At 45.4% G+C, this 24,166-nt stretch overlaps 1 protein-coding gene across 1 annotated transcript in view; it reads right to left on the bottom strand.

The window, feature by feature from the left end:
- Positions 1–24,166, bottom strand: part of LOC122799885 (cyclin-I-like) — a 468,895-nt gene that overhangs the window by 352,009 nt on the left and 92,720 nt on the right. The window contains exon 2 of the mRNA XM_044069255.1: positions 21,041–21,203. Coding sequence (XP_043925190.1) covers positions 21,041–21,160 — 120 coding nt within the window. The 5' untranslated portion in view covers positions 21,161–21,203. The remainder of the gene's footprint in view (positions 1–21,040; positions 21,204–24,166) is intronic.

The raw sequence follows: 24,166 nt of genomic DNA, 5'->3' as shown, positions 1-24,166 counted from the left end.
CTGAGGTACACTCTATCAGGATGAAAGATCAGATACGGAGGTTTTACGGAAAGAGCCTGAAGTTCTGACACTCTTTTCGCAGAAGTAATGGCTACAAGGAATGCTGTTTTCCATGACAAGAATTTGAGGTCCACTGTAGCAGCGGGTTCAAAGGGTGGAGCAGTCAAGGCTTGAAGAACTAAAGTAAGATCCCATGGGGGTACAGCTTCTTTTACAGGAGGTCTAAGTAAAAAGGTACCCTTGAGAAAGGTTTTACACAATTTGGCTGACATCAAGGGTCCTGTATCATGTCCCACATGATAATGAGAAATGGCTGCCAATTGAACTTTGACAGTTGAACAACTAGCACCTTCTTGAAAGAGTTCAGTTAGGAAATCTAAAATGGATGTGAGAGGGGCCATAAAGGGATCTAGCTCTCGGCGCTCAGCCCAGATGGAAAAACGTTTCCATTTGCTGTGATATACCTTCCTGGTGGAGGGTTTATGTGCTGCCACGAGGATGGCTTTGACTTGTGAAGTGATACCGGGAGTCCTAACTAGGCGTGGAACTGGAGCAACCAAGCTGTCAAGTTTCAGATTGTCCAGGTTTGGAGTTGGTAAGTCCAATGGATGGGAGATGAGATCCGGGATGGGATCTAGAATCCAAGGGTGATTCACAAGGTGAGACCACAGTTAAGGGAACCAAATTTGTCGAGGCCAGAATGGGGCAATGAGAATCATTTTTCTCCCCAATCGCGAGGCTTTCTGTAACACTTGTAACATCATTGGAAGAGGAGGATAGGCATAGAGTAGACCGAGTGGCCAAGCATGCACCAGAGCGTCTCTTGGAGATTCCCCTGGTGGGGGGATTAGAGCAAAGAAATTGTCGCATTTGGCATTTGATGGAGATGCAAAAAGATCGCAGCAGGGTTGCCCCCATGTTGCGAATATCTGCTTCGCTACTAGAGGACTGAGAGAACACTCGTAGGGGGTAAGAAGGGTGCGGCTGAGCTTGTCCGCTAGGATGTTGGTCCTCCCCGGAATGTGCGTTGCAATCAGAAAGCGGCTGGTGGAGATCGCCCATTCCCACACTCTCATGGCTTCGCGGCAAAGAGGATAAGATCTGGTTCCCCCCTGTTTGTTGATATACCAGACCACTGACATGTTGTCTGAGTGAATTGCAATCGTTCTGCGGGAAGGAAGCTCTGAAGTTCTTGCAACGCTAACAGCACCGCTCTCATCTCCAGAACGTTGATATGCAGGGAGGTCTCTGTATCGTTCCACGTGCCTTGGACTGTCCTGCCTGAGTAATGCCCCCCCCCCACCCGGGGCGGGAAGCGTCCGTGGTCACCGTGGCGATGGGGGGAGAGGTGCAGAAGGGTCGGCCCGTATGGAAGTTTGATGCTTGGAGCCACCATAGTAACACCCTTCTGCAAGCCTTGCTGATAGCAATGGGATGGTGGAGAGGGAGTGATAGGAAAGACCATTGCACTAACAGAGTCCATTGTAGGACTCGCATGTTCAAGCGGGCGCATGGAAGGAGTGTAATCGCTGCTGCCAGAGCCTAGTGCCCTCAGGATCAATTCTGCTGGTGAAGCCTCTGAAAGAAGGATAGCCCGCACATGGAGTTGAAGATTTCCAATTCTCTCTGTAGTTAGGAAGGCTCGCAAATCTCTGGTGTTTATTCTGGCACCTATAAATTCTATGATCTGTGTTGGAGCCAGTAGGGATTTGCAGACATTGATAGTAATGCCTAGTTGTGGGGCTAGATGGAGAAAGAAGTCTCTGGCTGTGCAAAGTAGATGCCTTGTTGGTGCGGTCAGGAGCCAGTCGTCCAGGTACGGGAAGACCTGAATTCCCTGGAGTCTCAGGTGGGCCGCAATCACTGCTAACACTTTGGTGAACACCCGGGGGGCTGTGGTGAGGCCAAAGGGAAGGACCCTGAACTGGTAGTGACTGGCTCCCAGCCGTCAACATGGCATCTACAGGGGGGCCCTTACTCCAATGAGACCGGTCAGAGGGGGGGGCTAAGAATCCTATCCGGCCGTTTGGGTATTGGCTCCACGGTGTCCGGATCCTTCCATGCCCTGGTGGTAATAAGGTCCACCAGGGGATCGGCTGGAGGGGACACCCAGGAGGTAGACGGGCCTGCCTTGAATGCCTCCAGAAACACGGACTCGTCAGATTAAGACTTGGGGGCAGACCACCCACCTCTGATTCTTAGCATCTCCATGATGTCTCCAAAGGAGACATCCTCAGGGGGTGATCTTGGGGAGCCTTCCCCTTCCTCCAAGTCCGTGTCTTCGGTTAAGGACTCAGGGGAGTCCACGTGCCTCCTTTTGCACTTATGCTTGCGGGGAGCTTCCCTCGGGGGGACTGTCCGAGGAGCCCTCGCCAGTGACATCTTGTTCCAATGGAAAATCTGTGACATCGAAACAGGCTGTCCCTTTGGCCGGGTGATGGAAGCCTGGCCCAGCAGAGAGAGAGTGCAGGGAGGAGTCGATGCAAGGGCCGGGGGTCCGGATGCTCTCAACAGAGCCCTCTCCACAACATCAAATGCCGAGGGAGAGCCACTCTCCAATGGATCCGAAAGTCGGCTCCCACTCGGATCCGATGAAGGGATCGGAGCCGGCGCCGAGACAGTCGGATCCGAGGGACCAGTGTGCTCCGACCTGGACGGAGCCGAAGGCACACTGAATCCCCCGGATCCGAAGCTCGGACCACGGCTCCGAGAGGTCGGATCAGACAGACTCGAGGGTAGGGTCGGATCCGAAGTATACAGTACTGTCGGCGCCGACCCACCCCCGGCTCCAAGGCTGCTCGGCTCTGAGCGCTCCGAACCCGGGTAGCGGGTCGGAGAAGGAGCAATTGGGTGGAAAAAAGGTGTCGAGCTCCCCCCCTGAGAGGAGGCAAGCACTCCCATCTGCAGCTGGGCCTGGATGAACCTTCGCATCATCCGGTCCAAGTCTGCATCAGATAAACTAAATGTGGATCTCGAAGAGGCCACCGAGGCAGGCCTGGAGTGCCGCCTCGATGACCTCGACGGAGATCGGGTTTCCACTTCCTCGGGCCCCGGGGAGAAAGAAGGGGATCGGAGCAGAGGAGGAGGAGACCTAGAAGCAATGGAGGGAGAAGCCCGCTTAGCTGGCGGGGCCGAAACGGAGGTCTCGGCCCACCGCTTTTGGTGCTTCTCCCTCCGTTTCTCCCTCCTGGCCTCCCTGTCCTCCGACACTTTGGCGGGAGTTCGAGTCCCAGTCGGAGGCAGGGGGGCAGGAGTGGCAACCATCACAGGCTGTGATGGAGCCACAGGAGTGGTAGAGGAAGCAGAGGCCGAAGCCGAATCCGGGGGAAGAAGTCCCGCCAGGACCAGCTTCGACCTCCGCTCTTTCAGTGCCCTGGGGTTGAACGCTGCACAGATAGTACAGCCCGAGGTGAGGTGTTCAACCCCAAGGCACCGAACGCACCGAGTGTGGCCATCAGCCGGGGAGAGCTTATGGCCACACTCGGTACATTTCGAAAATATGGCTTTTGGGGCCTCAGCCATTCCCCTTTTTTTTTGTCAAAGAAAAGAAAAACAACTACACACACACACAGGCCCCAAAAGCACACCACAAACACTCACACACTAGCGACCAGCGAAGGGAGGGTATTAAGTAAACAAAAAAAAAATAGGGAACCTAACTCAGACACACTTAAAAACAGTTAATTTAAACAAAAAATTATTTTTTTGAAGAAAAAGTTTTTCTTGTCACTTATCTGGAGCTCAAAAAGGATCCTGCCATCACAAGCACGGCAAACTAGATCTGAGGTCATGTAGGGGTTGGCAGGGGATTATGGGTGAAGGGAGGGGCTAGGAGCTCAGATCCATTAGCTTGAAACAAGTTGCCGGATCGGATCCGATATCGGATCCGTAACCCACAGGTTGCAGACAAATTCCTACTTCAGATTCATTGTTTCTAGGCTGTAAGAATGTTGGACTCCATAGGCTTTTTAGATACCACTGTAGTTTCCTCATATTCAGTCTTGCATATGAAATTAGAAGAATGCAGGAGGCCATGAACCCCAAGGCTTCCAGTATTTGTCTTGCAGATAGCAAGGTTTTGTGGCCACTTGTTGGAAGTAGGTTATCAAATGAATTTGCTTTTCTGGCGTGAGGTAAGCCATATGGGAAGTTGTATTCGAGCAATGCAATTTGTTGGCAGGGTACCAGTTGTGATTTCTTTTCGTTTATGGTGTACCCCAGACAAGTTAGAACCCTTTTTACAAACGCCAGATGATTAAAAAGTATGCCCTAGGTTTCTGCCTGAATTAGACAATCGTCCAGGTATGGGTATATTTGAATACTTCTTTGCCTGCAAAATGCAATAACTGGAGCCAGGCACTTTGTGAATACCCTGGGTGCAGTAAACAAGCCAAAGGGCAGTGCAAAGAACTGATAATGCGTGTAGCCTGCTTTGAAGCGTAGGTATCTTCCGCAAGATTCCCTGACTGGGATGTGCAGGTATGATTCTTTTAAATCTAGTGTTGCCAACCAGGCGTCTTTGCCTAGCATAAGGAAATAATTGGTGAAGAGTCAGCATCTTGAATTTTGGAATCTCAAGAAAGGTGTTTAGAGTAGACAGGTCCAGGATTGGACACCATGATTTGTCTTTTCTGAGTACCAGGAAAAGTCTGGAGTAGAAACCTTGTCCCTTTTCCTCTTCTGGTACCAGTTGAATAGCCCCCATGCTTAACAGAAAAAGTACTTGTTTTTGAGCCTCTGCCCACTGATTTGGGGGCAGGTCCGGCCACCCATTTGGCGTTGGCAACGTGTGGAAATGAAATCTGTATCCCTGGGACACTATATTTAAAGCCCATTTGTCCTGGGTTATGAGTTCTCAGTTCTTTGCATGAAGAGCAATCTTTCCCCCCAAAGGGGCAGTCAGAAGATAAGTGCTTGGAAATTTGAAAATGAAGTCATTGAGACTGTTTACCATAGGGGGGTGTCTTTCTATTCCCAGATTTGAAGTGGAGCCCCCCCCCCCCCACTGCTTAGTTCTGTGTCCCCCCAGGGACTGAAACCTGGGTTTTTTGCTGCGTCTGGGTTTGGTGTGAGAAGATCTGGAAGGGACTGGAAAGGACCAATTCTTAGTAGGTCAGTGCCTACTAAATCTAAGAGGCTGCACTTGTAAAAAATCTTTAACAGTTTGCATAGATTTAGCTTTATCTTCCATCTTTTTAAGAAATTCTTCAGCCTTGTTGCCAAACAGGCGGTCCTGATTTAAAGGAGCACCCAACAATGTAGCTGTAACATGATCAGGCAAAAATTGCTCCTTAAGCCAAACATGCCTTCTAAGCACAAACCCAGTAACAGCAGCCCTGCAAGAGGCCTCTAAAGAATCAAAACCACATTGCAAAGTATGTTTTCCAACTTGTTCAGCAAAATGCATTAAATCCTGTAAATCTTTATTTTCCACACAGTCAGGAATCAACATAATTTTCTGTTTAAGCAGTCCAATAACATGTTGCTGATTTTTAACATATGAAATTGTCAGTTTAAAGCTCTGATTGCCAAGGTTGCTAAAGTATAAACCTTTTTACCCCATCCATCCAGCGCCCCAGTGTCTCTATCAGAAGAGGTAGGATTTTTAGCAGTAGAAGCCTTAATGCCCTTGGGCCCCTGAGAAATAGTCTCTGGATCTGCAATAGGATTTTTGAAAAGGAATTTGTGGGAGTCAGGAACCCTGTAGTATCGGTCAGGTTTACTAGGAGCAGTAGGCAGGGAATCAGGGGCCAAACTGGATTCAGAGAAAACATCAACAACAATGTCTAGTACAGGAGGAATAGCCAAAGGCCTATGCTGAGGTAGAAGAAGGAAATCCCTAAGCCTCTTTTTTGAATCAGAAAATTCCTGGCTTTCCCAGTGAAAATGCTCCCTTAGAGTATGTAAGGTTTCCCTAAAAGAAAAATTCTCAGGAGGGGAAGCAGAGGGAACACAATCCTCTGCATCAGAATCCTCATAAGTAGGTAAGGACAAATCCAGATCATCAGAAGAGTCAGAAGAAACAGAATCCTGATCAGAAGATTCATAATCAAGCTCAGCCCTAGGCCTCTTGGGGAGGGGGGGGGGGGGGTTGGTTACCCCTGATTAGAGTTATTAGATCTTCAGCCATTTTTTATCATTTGTTTTTTTTAGGCATAGGGGCCTGAGCACGTGGCCTGGGCGTCAGTTTTTTAGACATGGATCGAGATTTAGGCCTTAGTAATGAAGGAGGCGTCGATTTAATATGCAAGTCCGTAGGCCTGAATACACCCTCAGAAGCCAGTGCCTGCACAGCAGCTTTGAACCCATCCAAGGTAGAGACATCCGCGGGTTCCATAGTTGAAGTATCTCGCGGTTTACCGGACTCCGAATAGGTCTCAGTAGAGGCCTGCCAATTAGAAGTAGCGGGTATCAGATGCTGCAAAAGCAGCCTCACTGAGTACTGGCGAACTGGCGACTGGCTTAGGAGAAGCGTCGTCGGCAGTTTTGGACCTCGACGGCCTCTCTCTTTCTTTATCTTTGCGTTTTTTCGGAATCCCGTTGGTCAGATGGCTAACAGACGACATTTATGGATAGTTAAACAGAGAACCGAAATATTTAGAGGCAAAAATATACAGACGACGGATAGTGCGCTGATTAAATGAAGCACAAAACCGACAGCAAGGTGCATTGTGATCAGGGCCTAGGCAAGGAATACAGTACGAATGAAAATCTTTATGAGGTATTTGCTTTCCACAAGTAATGCAATTATTAACTTTTACTGACATTGGAAAGGAGCAAGAAAAAGTTTCCCCAACTGGGTACTTAACTTTAGCTGAAGACTTCGGTACTGAAACTCGAAAACGAAAATTTCAGGAGTCAGCCGATCGGCACTTGCGAACTGCTTCTGCTTCAGGCACTGCACGGCAAGAAAGACTGATGTAATGGCATCGGCTGCATGTTTTATACCCCTGACGACCTGACGTCATGAAGGGACAGCAACTGACGCAGGACCCAAGACTTTGTTAATCAGGCCAACTGAGAGCAACCTGGAAGCAGATTACCCAAATGAAATGACTGCAACAGTGAAACACGAAGAACATCTGGGTGTCAAACAGGTTTCTTTCTTTGGGACTACGAACACCCTTGAATAAAATCCCTTCCCCATCTGGAAAGGAGGGGCTGATTCTACCACTACTTCGGACAGCATGGGACGAAGAACAGGTGGAAATGAAACAGACTGATCTACAGGATGTGAAATGACACCTTGGAAAGGAGGAATTTCCTCCCATTGCCAACTGTAACCCTGACAAATGATCTTCAGAAGCCAAAGAGAAAACTGGAAAGTCGGACTTTCAGGAAGAAAAAGAGAATCAAGGTGGCTAATTCCTTGATCTCTCCAATAGCATCCCTCAGTAAGCAGGTGCTAGATGTCATTCTGGAAGCAAGGAGACCTAGAACTAGAAAATCATATCCTGAAAAGTGGAAAAGATACTGTTCCTGGAGCCAGATTCGAGGGATGGGCACTACGGTGCCCAGCTTACCTCATATCCTTCAGTACTTTACAGAAATGCTCCACAAGAGCCTATCCTTCTTGTCTATCAAAATTCATGCCTCTGCCATTTCAGCACATTATAACACTGAACCACCCCTCTTTTCTCACCCACTGTTGGCCAAAAGTCTCTTGCACAGTCATTCAGACTTGTTGGAAGTATCCTTGGTTTTGGTATTTTTAAGAATACTGCTTGGAACCTCCTTGTCACTTCTTAAACATCTGTTTACCTGAATTCTGTTGAGACTGTTTATTCTGTTTTTTTTTTTTTTTTTGCCAAAAGTGGACAGGGAGAAAGAAAATCCCTTGTAGAATTTGGAAAAGGAGGGTAAGAAAAACTTACAAATTTGCTGGATCAGCTTGGCCCTTTCATCACATGTTTTTGATCACATTTGCAGCAGATGGACTAAACATCAAATCTCTATCCAAGGGAGAATTTAAAATCTTATTTTAACATCATCCACAATGTTCTGAGAATGCAGCCATGCAAACCTCCTTGAAATTGTACCAGTGGCGAAATATAAACAGAGTCCTACACACACTGTAGACAATGAGCAGTTACCTGAGCAATAGTATAAACAAATTATTTAAAGCAGATTTTTCTTCACAGAAGACCCTGCAGATAAAACATTCCTCATACTTCACAATATCAGAAAAAAAATTAAAATATGAGCCTGACAATTTAAAAATCCAAAATTCAAAGTTGCAGAAGTATACACCCCCCCCCCTAACCATTTTCCCATCCAAATTAGTAAAGAGTAAGAGTCTAATTAACTAACTGCTTAGCAGCACAGGAGTCAACTTAGGCTATAGCTGCTGGGTCAGGTTTGGAAATGGTGTATAAAAAATTAAGACTGAGGAAATACATACATCTTATCTGCCTTTTTAGAAACAGCTGGCTTACTACCAGGAAAATTACAGGCAGTAAGACATAGATCGTTTAAAGCAGACAAGACAGGAGGAATGGGTGTGGGTTCTGGAAAATCCTTCTGTAACAGTATTTTTTTGAAACCTCACTGTTCTCATATGAAAACAATGGGACATTCTAACAATAGCCTCAGGAGTAAGAGAACCCCCCCACAGGGAGAATCAGAAAGTAAGCTTTCTTCAGAGTCTGAATCAGAAATTTGATAACAAAAAGTACAGTTGTGTACCTACCATAAATGTAGATGTTAGAGTGTATTCACTGTTGCAGTCATTACACTTGGGTTATCCTGCTGGCAGGCTACCCGCAGTTGGCCTGAATTCCAAAGTCTAGGTCTGGCGTCGGTTGCTATCACCTCTTCCCTGATGTCAGTGCATCAGGGGTATAAAAGATGCAGCCGACGCCACTTTCTTCAGTTTTTCTTGCCCCAGATGTCAGGTGCCCCCAAATTGGTAGGCTGAAAATTATGCCAATAAGTATGCATGCACAAAAAATAAACAATTCCTTCATCTACAAGCAAATACACCACATAGGTTGTATAGGATAGAGAAGTACAGATAAGTCCCAGCAAAGAAAAAGGGGGATGGTGGGTGGGTAACCTGGACTGCAACAGTGAATACACTCGAACATCTACATTTATGGTAGGTACACAACTGTACTATGTTAATAGTGTTTCACTGTTGCAGTCATTACACTTTGGTTGAATCCCAAAGCTGAGGTTGGGTGGCTGGGTCTAAATAGGATTAGGAGAGGCTATAAGGCCCTGCAGAAATGTAGTGGCAAAGCCTGCTCTTGATTTAGAGTAGAGAGGTAAGTGGTAGTGCTTGGTAAAAGTGTGCACTGAACTCCAAGTTGCAGCCTCTAAAATGTCTTTGGCTGGTACTCCTCTGAGGAAGGCTGCTGAAGTGGCTGCTGCTCTGGTTGAGTGAGGCCTAATGCCCTTAGGCACTGATTTGCCATGTTGTGAATAGCAGAAATGAATGCAGTGGCCTATCCATTTTGAAATAGTCTGCTTTGAGATAGCCTTTCCTTGTGATCCTGCAGCATATGCTACTAAGAGTTGCTCAGTCTTTCTGAAGGCTTTAGTTCTGTCCAAGTAGAAGTGTAGCTGTCTGTGTATGTCCAAAGAATGCAGGAGTCTCTCACCCTTATTCTGTGGGTTTGGGTAAAAGGTAGGCAAATGAATGGTTTGGTTAAGGGCTACACTGGACATTACCTTAGGCATAAATGTCGGGTTAGTCCTCGGAGAAACCCTGTCTGGATGGAAAATGATAAAAGGTTCCACAGCCATGAGTGCCTGTAACTCTGAGACTCGTCCTGCAGAGGTTACTGCTAGGAGCAGAGCTGATTTCCAAGATAAGAACTTTATTTCAGCTGTATTGGCTGGCTCAAAAGGTGGCAGTGTGAGTTTTTCCAAAACATAATTGAGATCCCATGCAGGCATTGGTGCTCTCCTTGGAGGGCTTATGTTTTTGGCCCCTCTGAGGTACTGTCTTAGCAATGGATGTGAAAAAATTGGTGGTTCCGTATTGTAATGAGCTGAAATGGCAGAGACATGGATTTTAATTGATGAAAAGGATAGGCCTTTGTCCAGCATCTCAGTTAGGTATTGTAAAATCTGAGGAATATTTGGTAGAAACATATCAATTCCTTGTGCCTGGTTCCAAGCACAGAATCTTTTCCATTTTTCTGCATAAGATTTTCTGGTACTGGGCCTCCTGGCCTCCAAAATAACATACATCACTGCTTTAGAGAGGTGTGTTCTGAATGGCTACATTATCCACCATGCTGCCAGATTTAGAGTTCTGAGTTGGCTGTGCAGGATCTGATTGTTTCGTTGGGTCAGTAAATGAGGAATTAGAGGCAATGTCCAGGCTGGGCCTTGAGACAAGCTCTTTAGGATTGAGTACCAGTGCTGGCGGGGCCAATCTGGAGCAATCAGAATCATTTTTGGCTTCTCTTGTCTGACCATTAGGAGTACCTTGGAGAGGAGAGGCAGAGGAGGAAAGGCATATACTGTTAGGGTTTTCCAGCTGAATGATACAGCATCCACTTTCCATGCTTGCTTGTGATAAGTCCTTGTGCAGAATCTCTGTAGTTGGCAGTTGTGAGGGGAGGCAAATAGATTTATGTCTGGGCATCCCCATTTCTTTATTATCATGCTGAAGACTTGTGGATCCAGTTCCCACTCGTGGGGATCCGTGAGGTTTCTGCTTAGTCTGCCAGAGTATTTTTCTTTCCTGGCAGGAATTGTGCTTGCAGGTGTACTTGATAAGCCAATGCTGTGTCCCACAAAGTCACGGTTTGTCTGCAGAGGGGGTAGGAATGAGTGCCTCTCTGTTTATGTACCACATGACTGTAGTATTGTCCGTCCTTATCAGTTGTCCTTGATGGAGTAGAAAAGCTGTCAGGGCATTTTGAACAGCTAGCATCTCTTTTTGATTGATATGAAGATGCCTTTGGCTTATGGGCCATGTGCCCTGAATACATTTTCCTGCCATGTGGGCCCCCCAGGCATAGTCTGAAGCATTTGTTGTTATTGACTGCCTGGCTGTGGGTAGGGTGAATGGCTGTCCCTTGTTGTGGTGACAGGCCTGTGCCCACCATCAAAACTCCTGTTGCAGGCAGGGAATGAGGGTAATTAAGGTTTCCAGGCTGTGACACTGTTGAGTCCAAACACTTTTTAGATACCATTGTAGTTTCCTCATATGCAGTCTGGCATACGGAATTAGCAGAATGCAGGATGCCACGAAGACCAAAGCTTGCAGAATTTTTCTTGCAGATAGCTGGGTCTTTGTTGCCAACATTTTGAAGTAAGAAGTCAGTTGCCTTTGTTTGTCTGGCGTGAGATAAGCCATCTGGGCAGTTGTACTTAAGCTTGCACCCAGGAATATTATCTCTTGAGAGAGTACTAGTTTCGATTTCTTTTCGTTTACTGTGTACCCTAGGCAAATTAGTAATCTTTTTACAAACGCCAGATGCTTTAATAGAATGTCCTTGTTCTCTACTTGAATAAGGCAATCGTCCAAGTAAGGATACATTTGAATTCCTCTGTCTGCAAAAAGCAATTACTGGTGCCAGGCATTTTGTGAAGACCCTGGGCGCAGTAGATAAGCCAAAGGGCAGTGCAGAGAATTGGTAGTGCATTGAGCCAGCTATGAATCTGAGGTATCTTCTGCAAGATTGTCTGATTGGAATATGCAGGAATGCCTCTTTTAGGTCCAAAGTTACAAGCCAAGCCTTCTTGCCCAGCATGGGCAGAAGCTGCTGCAGAGTCAACATTTTGAATTTAGGAACGTCCAGAAATGTGTTTAGAATAGACATGTCCAGTATCGGTCTCCAGGCTTTGTCTTTTCTGGGTACCAAGAAAAGTCTTGAGTAAAATCCTTGTCCCTGCTCTTGCTGTGGTATTTGCTGAATAGCCCTCATGTCCATGAGGGATGAAACTTGTTTTTGTGCTTCTGCCCATTGATGGGGTGGCAGGTCTGGCATACCTTTTGCCCTTGGCAGGGTGTGAAAGTGGAACCTGTACCCCTGGGACACTATATTCAAGACCCATTTGTCCTGGGTGATCATGTGTCAGTTTTGAGAAAAAAAGTGCTAGTTTTCCCCCTAAGGGGGCTGCCAAAAGATAAGTGCTTGGTGCTGGCAGAGGAAAGTCATTGGGACTGTTTCCTGTATGGCTGTGATTTGTCTTCTCCGCTTTTGGAGGTAGAAGCATCCCACTGTTTAGGCCTGTATGAGCCCTGGGGCTGGGATCTGCCTCTGGGGTGTCTGTATCTGCCTCTTTGTGGCCTGTCTGACACTGAAAAGGACCAGTTCTTTGTAAGCTAGTGCCTGCTAAATCTGGGTGGCTGTACCTGTAAGAAATCCTTTACTGTTTGCATAGATTTCGCTTTGTCCTCCATTTTCTTCAACACCTCCTCTGCTTTAACACCAAATAAGGTATCATGCTGTAATGGAGCATCTAATAATTTTGCTTTAACATGATCAGGCAGATTCTGTTCCTTTAACCAAGCATGCCTCCTAATGACAGAACCCATAACTGCAGCCCTGCAAGAGGCCTCCAGAGAATCAAAACCACATTGCAATGTATGCTTTTCCACTTGTTCAGTTGCATGTAATAAATCCTGCATTTCCTTATTTTCTGCACAATCAGAATTTAACAACATTTTCTGTTTTAGCAGTGACATTAAGTATTGCTGATATTTAAGCATATGAAATTGACAATTTAAAGCCCTCACAGCCAAAGTAGCAGAAGTGTAAATTTTTTTTCCCCATCTGTCTAGTGCCCTTGAATCTCTATCAGAGGGGATAGGGTTTTTTGCAGTAGAAGCCTTGACCCCTTTGGGACCCTGAGAAATAGGTTCTGGATCAGAGAAATAGTTTCTGGATCAGCAGCAGGGTTTTTATAAAGAAATTTATGTGAATCTGGAACCCTGTAGTATCTGTCTGGTTTAACAGGGGCAGGAGGTAAAGAGTCAGAAGAAAGTCCGGACTCTGAGAATAAATCTCTAAGCCTTTTCTTAGATTCTGAGTAGTCTTGGCTCTCCCAGTGGAAGTGCTCCCTCATGGTATGCACGGTTTCCCCAAAAGAATAATCCTCAGGCGGTGAGGCTGAAGGGATAGATTCTTCAGCATCAGAATCCTCGTAAGGAGGAAGAGAGTATTCCTGTTCAGAAGAGGAGTCAGAGGAAATGGAAATCTGATCTGAAGATTCATATTCTGTCTCTTGCCTAGGCCTCTTGTCAGGAGGGTGATGGGAACCCCTGATCAGGGTAATTAGGTCTTCGGCCATTTTGAGCATCTTTTTTAGGCATGGTAGTCTGTCCAGGAGAATGCTGCACTTGTTTCTTTGCCTTTAGAACTGCTTTAGTCTTTGCTTTGGAAGCTGAAGTAGGCTTTACATATAACTGTGTAGGTCTGAAAACACCCTCAGAAGCAGATAACTGCTCAGCGGCTCTGGACCCATCTGAGGGAACAGTTTCCGAGAGTCCAATACCTTGTCCAATACCTTGAGTATCCCAGAGGCCTAGCTGGCTCCACGTGGGAGTCATCAGCGGCCTGTGGCTCTGAGATAGCGGGCGCCGGGGGCTGCGAAAGTGCCTCACTGAGAACCGGCGACTGGCTTAGCGGAAAACTCATTGGTTTTGGACCTCTGATGCCCGTCCTTTTCTTTTTCCTTGCACTTTTTATAAACTTCAGTCATCGGCTGTTCTGACGGCATTATATAATTGAATCTGCGGCCAAAGTAATGAAAGGCAAAATCGTACAGACGCTTAATAGTGCGTTGGTTAAATCTAGCACAAAACCGACAGCTAGCAACGTTGTGATCAGGGCCTAGGCAAGGAATACAGTAAGAATGAAAATCCTTATGAGGTATTTGCTTCCCACAAGAAATACAACGGTTAACTTTTTCTGACATCGGTCTGAAGCAAGGAAAAAAAGTTTCCCCAATGGGGTACTTAGCTTTAATGAAGACTTCGGATCTGAAATTCGTTTTTGAAAATCTCAGGAGTCGGCCGACTGGCACTTGCGAACTCCTTTTGCTTCGGGCACCGCGCGGCAAGAAAGACTGAAGAAAATGGCATCGGCTGCATCTTTTATACCCCTGGCGCACTGACGTCAGGGAAGAGGCGACAGCAACTGACGCCGGACCTAGACTTTGGAATTCAGGCAGACTGCGGGTAGCCTGCCAGCAGGATAACCCAAGTGTAATGACTGCAACAGTGAAACACTATGAACATCCTTGAATCCATCCCTGTATCTTCCAGTTTAGATTCAGAATCTTTAATATCTTCAGGAAAGGAACATCCCCCTTTGTTTTACAAGAAACTACTCTACAAGAAGGATAAATAGCCTAAATCAAACATGGAGCCAGTCCCAGTAAACTACTACTACCCAAATAAATTTGAGGAGGAGTAGACAAAGGCTTGGTTTTCAAAAAAAAATGTTTTTGACAAGAAAAATGGGGCCAACTGTATTACTAATGACAGACACTGCTTCCCCATGGATGGGCACAACAGCATTCTGACAACAGAAAACTTTCCCCGTTTTCTCTTCCCCGACAACAGCGGCTCTCCTTTGCCCACTGAGGGGACTTCAACAGCCACAGAAGACATTGCTAACCCCCAGTCTATAGTGGCTGTAGGTGCTACACCAGAGGGATCTAAGGTAAAAGACGAGTGTGGCTTGAGGTACAAAGTACAGTTTTGTACCTACCATAAATGTAGATGTTCGAGGATCCACATTGCTGCAGTCCTAACTATTGGGTAGTCCGCTGTCCAGTCGGCCCGAATACCAAAGTATATGGCTGACGTCGGTCAGGGCGCATTAGACTGGCGTCAGTACGTCAGGGTACTAATGCGCATGACCGACGTCATATCCTCAGTCTTTTCTTGCCCCAGATGTCAGAAGACCCTGAAAAGATAAGGCCAAAACCAAAAACTCCAAACATACCTGCACCAAAAATATGTACAATATATACAAAATTACCAGAATATAACCTCACCTACACAACCACCCCTAAACACAGAGGGAAGGAGGGAGGGTAATTGGACTGCAGCAATGTGGATCCTCGAACATCTACATTTATGGTAGGTACAAAACTGTACTATGTTCTTCATTCCACATTGCTGCAGTCCTAACTATTGGGTAGAATCCCAAAGCAGAGATAAGGGAGGCTGGCAAATCATAAGGAAGCAGGAACTGACAACATGCCTTGCAAAATAGCTGTGGCAAAACCAGCCCTAGACTTAGAGTAGAGAGGAAGGTGATAATGCTTAGAGAAAGTATGCACTGAACTCCAAGTAGCTGCCTCCAAAATATCCTTAGTTGCCACCCCCCTTAGAAATGCTGTTGAAGTGGCAGTAGCCCTAGTGGAATGAGGCCTAATCCCAGCTGGAATCTCCTTGCCATGATGGGAATAACAAAATGCAATGCAAAACCCAATCCACCTAGAAATAGTTTGTTTTGACACAGGCTTGCCCTGCGAACCCAAAGCAAAAGAAACAAACAACTGCTGAGACTGCCTAAAATCCTTGGTCCTGCTCAAATAATAACGCAATTGCCTGTGTACATCTAAAGTGTGCAAAATCTTTTCCCCTTTATTTTGAGGATCTGCATAAAAAGTAGGCAAATGAATAGTTTGGTTTAAAGCCACACTAGAAACCACCTTAGGCATAAAAGAAGGATTAGTACGTAATGATACCCTATCCTTATGGAAAATCAAAAAAGGCTCTACCGCCATAAGGGCCTGCAATTCAGAAACCCTTCTTGCAGAAGTAATGGCCAACAAAAAAGCAGTCTTCCATGACAAATATTTCAATTCAGCAGTAGCCGCAGGCTCAAAAGGTTGTAGAGTAAGTTTCTCCAACACAAAATTGAGATCCCAAGCAGGAGTAGGAGCTCTATGGGGGTCTTATATTCTTTGCCCCTCTAAGAAATTGCTTGAACAAAGGATGCGAAAACAATGGTGGGTCACAATCATAGTGAGCTGAAATTGCTGCAGCATGAATCTTAATGGAAGAGAAAGACAAACCTTTGTCCAATAACTCAGTAAGATATTGAAGAGCCACACTCAAATTAGGCTCAGAAATCTCCAAATTCTTTGCTGCACTCCAAAATAAAAATCTCTTCCATTTTTCTGCGTACACTTTCCTTGTACTAGGTCTTCTGGCTTCCATAATCACATTTAAAACTTGTTGAGGAAGTTGAGACCTGCTGTGTTTCAAAACAGAATATGCCAGGCTGTCAGATGAAGAGAGTGAAGCTTGACATTGAGCAGGTGACCGTCCCTCTGAGACAACAGGTGTGGAATCAAAGGTAAAGGCCATGGAGGCTTCCTTACCAGACTCCTCAGTAATGGGCACCAGTGCTGCCGAGGCCAATCTGGAGCTATTAAAATCATCCTTGGCTTGTCTTGTCTGACCTTTAGAAGCACCTTTGGGAGAAGAGGCAGAGGTGGAAAAGCATACACATGAAGATTTTTCCAACTGAAAGAAAGAGCATCCACTTTCCAAGCTGTGTGATGAAACCTCTTTGTGCAAAACTTTGGCAGCTGGTGGTTCAGTGGAGAAGCGAACAGTTCTATGTCTGGAGTTCCCCATGACACTGTCAATTTTTGAAATACATGAAGATCCAGTTTCCACTCGTGGGGATCCATGATTTGTCTGCTTAACACATCTGCTAAGGAGTTCTGTGCTCCGGCAGAAACCTTGCCTGAAGAGTTAGTTGCAAGCTCAGCGCAGTCTCCCATAAAATCATTGCTTGCCTGCACAATGGGTAAGAATGTGTTCCCCTTGTTTGTTGATGTACCACATGACAGTTGTGTTGTCTGTTAGAATCAACACCTGCCCTGGAAGAAGTAACTCCTTGAAAGCCATTAATGCAAACTGGACTGCTAACATCTCTTTCATGTTGATATGTAGATGCTGTAGTCTGGCAGGCCACTTGTCTTGTATCCACTTTCCATTTAGATGAGCTCCCCAAGCAATGTCGGAGGCATCTGTCGTTAGAATCTGACTCGCCTCTGGCCGGGTCACAGAGAGTCCCTTGTTTAGGTGACATTCCTGAGCCCACCACAAAAATTCCTTTTGAATGCAAGGTATTATTTGAATGACAGTGTCCAAATCCTGGCAGTGCTGTGTCCATACATTTTGAGATACCATTGCAGCTTCCTCATATGCAGTTTGGCATTGGGAAGCACCAGAATACAAGATGCCATGAACCCTAAGGCTTGAAGGACTGTCCTTGCAGTCAGCCCGGACTGAAGAGATAGTTGATGGGAGTAACTGGAAAGATTCTTTTGTTTGTCCGGGGTTAAAAAGGCCATCTGGGCTGCTGTATTCAGTCTCACACCCAAAAAGCACATGTCTTGAGAGGGTACTAGACTGGACTTTATTTCGTTCACAGAATACCCTAGGCATCTTAGCACTGCTATGACATAATCCAAATGCTGTAGAAGGTCTTCCTTTTCTTGAGCTAGAATCAGGCAGTCGTCCAAGTAAGGATAGATTTGAATTCCTTTTAGCCTGAAGTAAGCTATCACTGGAGCCAGAACCTTTGTGAATACTCTGGGCGCAGTGGATAAGCCAAAGGGCAATGCAGAGAACTGATAATGAGAATTTCCAGCTCGAAAACGCAGATACTTCCTGCAACTTAGTCTTATAGGCACATGAAGGTAAGCTTCCTTGAGATCTAAAGTTACCATCCAGTGATCTTTGCCCAGCAGAGGTAAAAGCTGTTGTAACGTCAACATTTTGAACTTGGGAATGTCCAGATAAGTGTTGAGGATAGATAAATCCAAAATTGGTCTCCAAGTGTGCCCCTTCTTCGGTACTAGGAACAGGCGAGAATAAAATCCTAGGCCCCTTTCTGGCACAGGAACTGGCTGAATGGCCCCTATTTGGAGCAACAGAGAAATTTGCTTGTGAGCCTCTTTTCTTTGTAGAGGAGGAATGTCTGGCATGCCTTTGAAAGGAGGCAAGGTATGGAAATAAAACCTGTAACCGTGGTAAATGATATCCAGAACCCATCTGTCTTGGGTAATTAAATCCCAATTTTCTTTGAAAAGAGACAGCCTTCCTCCCAAAGGTGCTGCCAGGCGAAAATGTGCTGGCAGCTGAAAAGGCAGGTCATTGGGTCTGCTTACGAAAGGACTGACCCCTGCCCTCACCAGAAGTCTGAGCAGGGGAACTCCTGTCCTAGGCCTAAAAGAACCTTGAGCTCTGCCCCTACCACGTCTAGACCTACCCCTAGACTGGGAATCATAAGCAGGATAAGTCCATCCCTTAGTAGGCCAATTTCTACTAAACTTGGAGGCTGCACCTGCAAAAATCCTTAACAGTTTGCATAGACTTAGCCTTGTCCTCCATTTTCTTTAAAACTGCTTCCACAGGCGAACCAAACAACACATCAGACTGCAAAGGAGCATCCAAAATCCTTGTTTTAACATGCTCAGCTAAATTCTGATCTCTCAACCAGGCATGCCTACGAAGAACAGAACCAGTGGCAGCCACCCTCGAGGAGGCCTGCACAGCATCAAAACCACACTGCAAGGAATGTTTACCCACCTGTTCAGACACATGAACTAAATCCTGCAACTCTTTACACTCAATACCTTCTGCCAGAGCATCCACCTTAGATTTCAATTGTGAAAGGAGGTAATTCTGATATTTTAACATGTGAAACTGACAATTCAACGCCCTCATGGCTAAAGTGGAAGAAGTATACACTTTCTTTCCCCATCTATCCAAAGCCCTTGCCTCTTTATCAGGAGGAACAGGATTTTTAACAACCGAGGCCTTCACACCTTTAGGCCCCTGAGAGACAGTTTCCGGGTCTGCCCTGGGACTCTTAAAAAGATACTTATGAGCTTCAGGCACCCTATAGTACCTATCCGGTTTGACTGGGGCAGGAGGCAAAGAATCAGGATTCAGGGAAGCCTCTGCAAAAACATCTTCCACCACATTCAGAACAGGAGGTATAGCTAAAGGCCTATGCTGGGGTAAGACAAGAATTCCCTAAGCCTCTTCCTGGAATCAGAGAAATCTTGACCTTCCCATTTAAAATGCTCCCTCATGGAATGCAGAGTCTCTGAAAATGAAAAATCCTCAGGAGGAGAAGCTGAAGGAGTAGAATCATCCACATCAGAATCAGAATAAGGAGGATACTCCTGCAAGTCTTCAGCCGAAGACTCAGAAGCCTCCGAACATTGCTCAAAACTCTCAAACTCAGGTTCCACCCTAGGCCTCTTATCAGGAGGGGCATAGAACCTCTAATCATAGTAATCAAATCCTCTGCCATTTTAAGCATATGTTTCTTAGGCAAAGACCCTGAAGCACTAGGAGAAACCCCACTGAAGCTAAACTTGGCCTGCCTCTTAAAGAAGCCTTGGAAACAGAAGGGAGGCTCTAACCACCTTAGGAAGAGAGGGAAGAACAGCCACCTGAGAAGCCCCTCAGCCTGGCCTACTTCCTGAGAGGATACATCCTGTAACAGTAAAGTCTCTCCCTGAGACTCCAAAGAAACACCTGGCAGAACCTCCGGCTCCACTGAGCCTTCTAAAGAACCGACGTCAGGGACTGTCGGTTCTTCCACTCTAGGCTTTGCTGCTTTGTCCTTGCGCTTTTGGCGAAGCGGCGCGGAGCATCCGGCGGCATTTTATAATTACAACGCTTCCCAAAAACTAACCTGGCACAGTCTAACCTTCTCTTAATAGTGCGTTTGTTAAATCTAGCACAAGAGCGGCATCCAACAACGTCGTGCTCAGGCCCTAAACAAGGTATACACAAAGTATGGTAATCCCTATGAGGTATCTGTTTCCCACAAGAAATACAGTTATTCACTTTTTCTGACATCCGGTTAAATACTGAGGCAAGAAAAACCAAAATATTCCCAACGGGTACTTAGCCAACTTTGATTCGGTCTGAAACTCTGACTTCAGAAACTTTCAGAACGCCAACCTGCACTCGCAAAATTGCTTCTGCATCGGACCATGCGGCAAAAAAGACTGAGGATATAACGTCGGTCATGCGCATTAGTACCCTGACGTACTGACGTCAGTCTAATGCGCCCTGACCGACGTCAGCCATATACTTTGGTATTCGGGCCGACTGGACAGCGGACTACCCAATAGTTAGGACTGCAGCAATGTGGAATGAAGAACATCAAATGGCCATAGCACAGTCACCTGCCTGCAAGAGAGGCAAATTGCTAGCCTGCCGTGGTGGCAAAGGCTGTTTATTCAACTTTTTCATTTTGCAGCTGTAAGAGAGGCCAACCTTGGGAGTGACAATCTGTTACATAGTAAAGCCGAAAATGTTGCTTCTATCCTGGGGAAAATAAGCAACAGAGCCTGTTAAACTATCAGTGCACAAGTTACTTTTTATAAAGCAAAACAAAACAAAATAAATAAAATAAAATAAAACAAACACAGTAGAATGCACTTTCAAACACTATGGCAGCACCACAATCTTAAAATAAATACAATTTCTCCACAGAACATAGTCTATCAGTTAAATAACACTACTTTTAAACGGACAGAAACAAGTGCTCCATTTCAAAAGTATGTTACAGTCTCAAGACACTGTTAAAGCACACCACTCAACTTTACAATAACTCCCCCGAAGAGGAAAGTAATAAAACATCAGGAAAAAAAAGAAAATGGAAGTCCCACCCCTCCAAGGGAACTTATCTGCCCAGCTAAGGAACGCACAAGCTGACAGTCAAATTATCAAAAGCCTCAGAGGAGCTTACTCTTTGGCAGCAGTAAAGCTCTGAAGGGCTTTGTGCCCAAGCTGTCTTTTAGTCAACTCAGCTCAAACTGCCTGATGACTTGGGTACGTGGAAGGTACCCTAAAGCTTTGGAAGCTGGGTGGCTGCAATATCCTTGACAGGATACAACCCATATGGCTAAGGCCAGCAGTTACCAATATGAACATACACTGTTGCAATACTGTCATAAATCAAGTGGAAAGCACGTTTTAGGTAAGAGCGAGAACATAAGACTTGAGCAACTGTCACTCTATGTCATGCAAAAGATCCTTGAAAGTGAACACTAGAATAAACGTTTCAGAGCATACCTGACTGGAAGATACCCTGAAAACTGGAGCCTTCCAATGTCTAGCCTCCCTAGATAGGGAATCTTCCAGAAGAAAGGCAAGTCTCTGGCTCTCCTTCTCTAAGGACACAAGACATTTCATGACTGCTTTTGAATGGATCAGCTACCCAGTCAGGCAAAACTACCTAAAATGAAAAACAAAAGTTATTCATTGTACTTTGTGGAAAAGAAGCACTTGGATGCAATACTGAGTTATTCTTGGCAAGCTTAATACATCTCTTACATGGTTACTACAGGACATACACATAGGCACAAAAGTTACCCACACAAACACAGATCTAACAGTAAACATCTGTTCCAGCGGCACTTTTCTACTGTATCAATGGTGGCCAGCATTGCAAGTTACAGGGTAATGACTGAATTGCATCAGACAGTAACATACAGCGCACTCTCCAAGGCTAAAAACACAGCATCTATGGAACCTGATAACATCCCAGGCTGCGTCCTACATGGGCTCCAACAAGAATTAGCAATACCATTGGGTACTCTCTTTAATCATAGTCTAAGCACTGCCTTCGTCCAAGCTGAATGGAAAATAGCCAGTTATTCCCTTGCACAAAGGTGGTATTTCCACTGACACCGGGAACTAACAGACCTATTAGCCTGACTAGCTTTATCTGCAAGTGCATGGAGCGAATCACGATGGACCCCACCAGCAAAGGCATAGGTAATCTCCAAACACTTGACCCTATTCAGTTTGGATTTGTCAAAGGGAGAGTATGCCGGTTAAACCTGGTGGACCTCAACAGTTGCCAAGGCCCTGGACAAGGGGAAATCTGTGCATACAGCCTACCTAGACTTAGCCAAGGCATTTGACACTATCCCCCACTCAGACATCATTGACAAACTCACCCAGCTAGGTATCAACTCTTATATTGTTAGAGAGTCACTAACTGGCCCACTGATAGAACCCATATTGTCAAAACAGGAGAATCCACCTCTAACAGCAGACCTATAACCAGTGATGTTCCACAGGGAGAAGTCCTGGAACCTCTACTGTTTGGACTCTATTTCTCCGAAGTACAAGCAAAAAGTAAAGATATGTGGCTGGCACCGTTTGCGGATAACTGCAAACTGGGAGCAGTGACAGAATCTCCAAATGATGTCAACATTCTACAAGAGGGGTCTTACACAAACAAATGACTGGTGCCAAAGTGATGGCCTTAAATTCAATGCAAAAGAAATGTATCATCATCCCTTTTGGTAAGGGCGATGTTCCTGCTAACTACCACATCAATAGCAACACCTTAAGTACACACTCAGTGGTGACAGACCTGGGCACACAGGTTGAAAGCAACCTTACCTTTGACCACCATGTCTCCATGGTGGTAAGAAAGGCGGCTCATCTCACAAGTAAGGGAATTGCCTCAAGAGAAAAAGTTATAACCTCCTAGCACTCTTCCTTCATCAGGCCAATAACAGATTACAACACCCCTTGTACCTTTCCAAGCACCTGCAGCAATTGGAGAGACCGCAAAGGTTCCTCACAAGCAAAATTCAAGGTCTTCAGCATCTGTCCTATGTGGATCGTCTGAAATCACTATCACTTTATTCTGTTTCATACAGACTACTCAGAGGCGATCACTGCCTTGCATACAAAGCAATCTCTGACCTTGCTTTACTGGAAATGCTGCATCTCCACAAGTCAGACGATACACAGGTTACGTGCTCTAAAGACCTTAACCTGGTTATGTGACATTTATAGAACACGCTGGAGGGACAGATTTTTCTCCCAGAAGTTACCACACCTTTGGAACAAACTCCCCACTTCATGTCAAACAGAGCACTGCATTGGCCCTCTTCTAATGCAATCTGGACGATTGGATGGGCAACCATAAATTCATCCTGGGCTTCCAACGGTGTCCCACTTGCACAGGGGCAATAGGTGCGGATCGTGGAAACAAGGGTAGAACCATTTAGTGAGGGTGGAATCAGTCAATAGAATACTGTAGTAGGAGAGCCACAAAATAATATAATTTATACAATTTTGAAGTAATAGTTACTTTAAGTACTGGGCCAGGACAAATGTACATTTCACTTGTACACACTTTTTGGTGGCCAGGCTACTGTGGTAGTGCTTTATTTTAAGATTTTATTTTTATTTATTTTACATTTGTTGGCTGGGCTAGACTAGCTGGATACATGTCCATTTTCAGTAGAGGCCCAGGGAGAGAAGCTCTATTACTTCTAGGTTTTTGCTTTTTAAATATTATTAATGTTTAGTTTTGCTTCTGGCTCTGGTTTGGATTAGCACTTCTGGAGTAGTTCTGATGTACTACTTAGATGAACAGTTGGTGCCTCTGACGTCAGGTATTTCCTCAAATAAAAAACTGTTCCAGTCTGCCACCCATTCCTTCCCATAATACACCTCTTCATACCCAGTTTTGGGCAGAGTAAAAGCTCCTTAGCACAAATCACTTGCAAATCTACCACAGACGCAAGTACCTGCAGCTTTTGTATCTGTTACAGAAAAAATTTACTAGGTATAAACTCTCAGGAAATAGTTTATTTCGCATCCATCAGAATAGGAAACACACCCTTCACAACTATGGCCCCCAAATTACAAAGCAATCTGGAAGTGAAGTCTAATATACTGTTTCACAAAGGTATTTAGCAATAATTAATTATGTTCAGACTGTAAATTTATTTTATTCATTTATTTATCCATTGTTAATGAGGTTAGCTCCACTAGACTAGTGGTCTCTTTTCAGGGGAGACCATAGGTGGTACTTAGGCTGCAGAGGTCCTATCCTTATACTGCAGCCTGAATGAAGGATGCAAAATTCCTTGAATGAAAATAAAGAACGTGTAACACATCTAGCGAGGCTGCCTCTGTTAGAATACAGCCAGGTAGCTGTCTTTAGGGATCGCTGTGACTAAAAATATTTCTTTTCATACTGCACAGCTGCAGCGGCTGTGCTTTTCCGCTGTACTGCTCTACGGCAAAATGCTGCAGTAGCCTTTCGGTTTTGGTGATTTAGCTCGCAGGGAAATGTCTCGTAAACTACACGCTGGTGCCCAATCTGAGAATTACATGTACCAAGGGGTAGAATTTAGTTGTTTTATTTGTTCTCTATGCAATTTGACA

This window comes from Protopterus annectens, chromosome 4.part0 (genome assembly GCF_019279795.1).
Source record: "Protopterus annectens isolate FY-2018-M chromosome 4.part0, PAN1.0, whole genome shotgun sequence".
NCBI lineage: Eukaryota > Metazoa > Chordata > Ceratodontiformes > Protopteridae > Protopterus > Protopterus annectens.
This window is presented reverse-complemented; position numbering and strand designations above follow the sequence as displayed.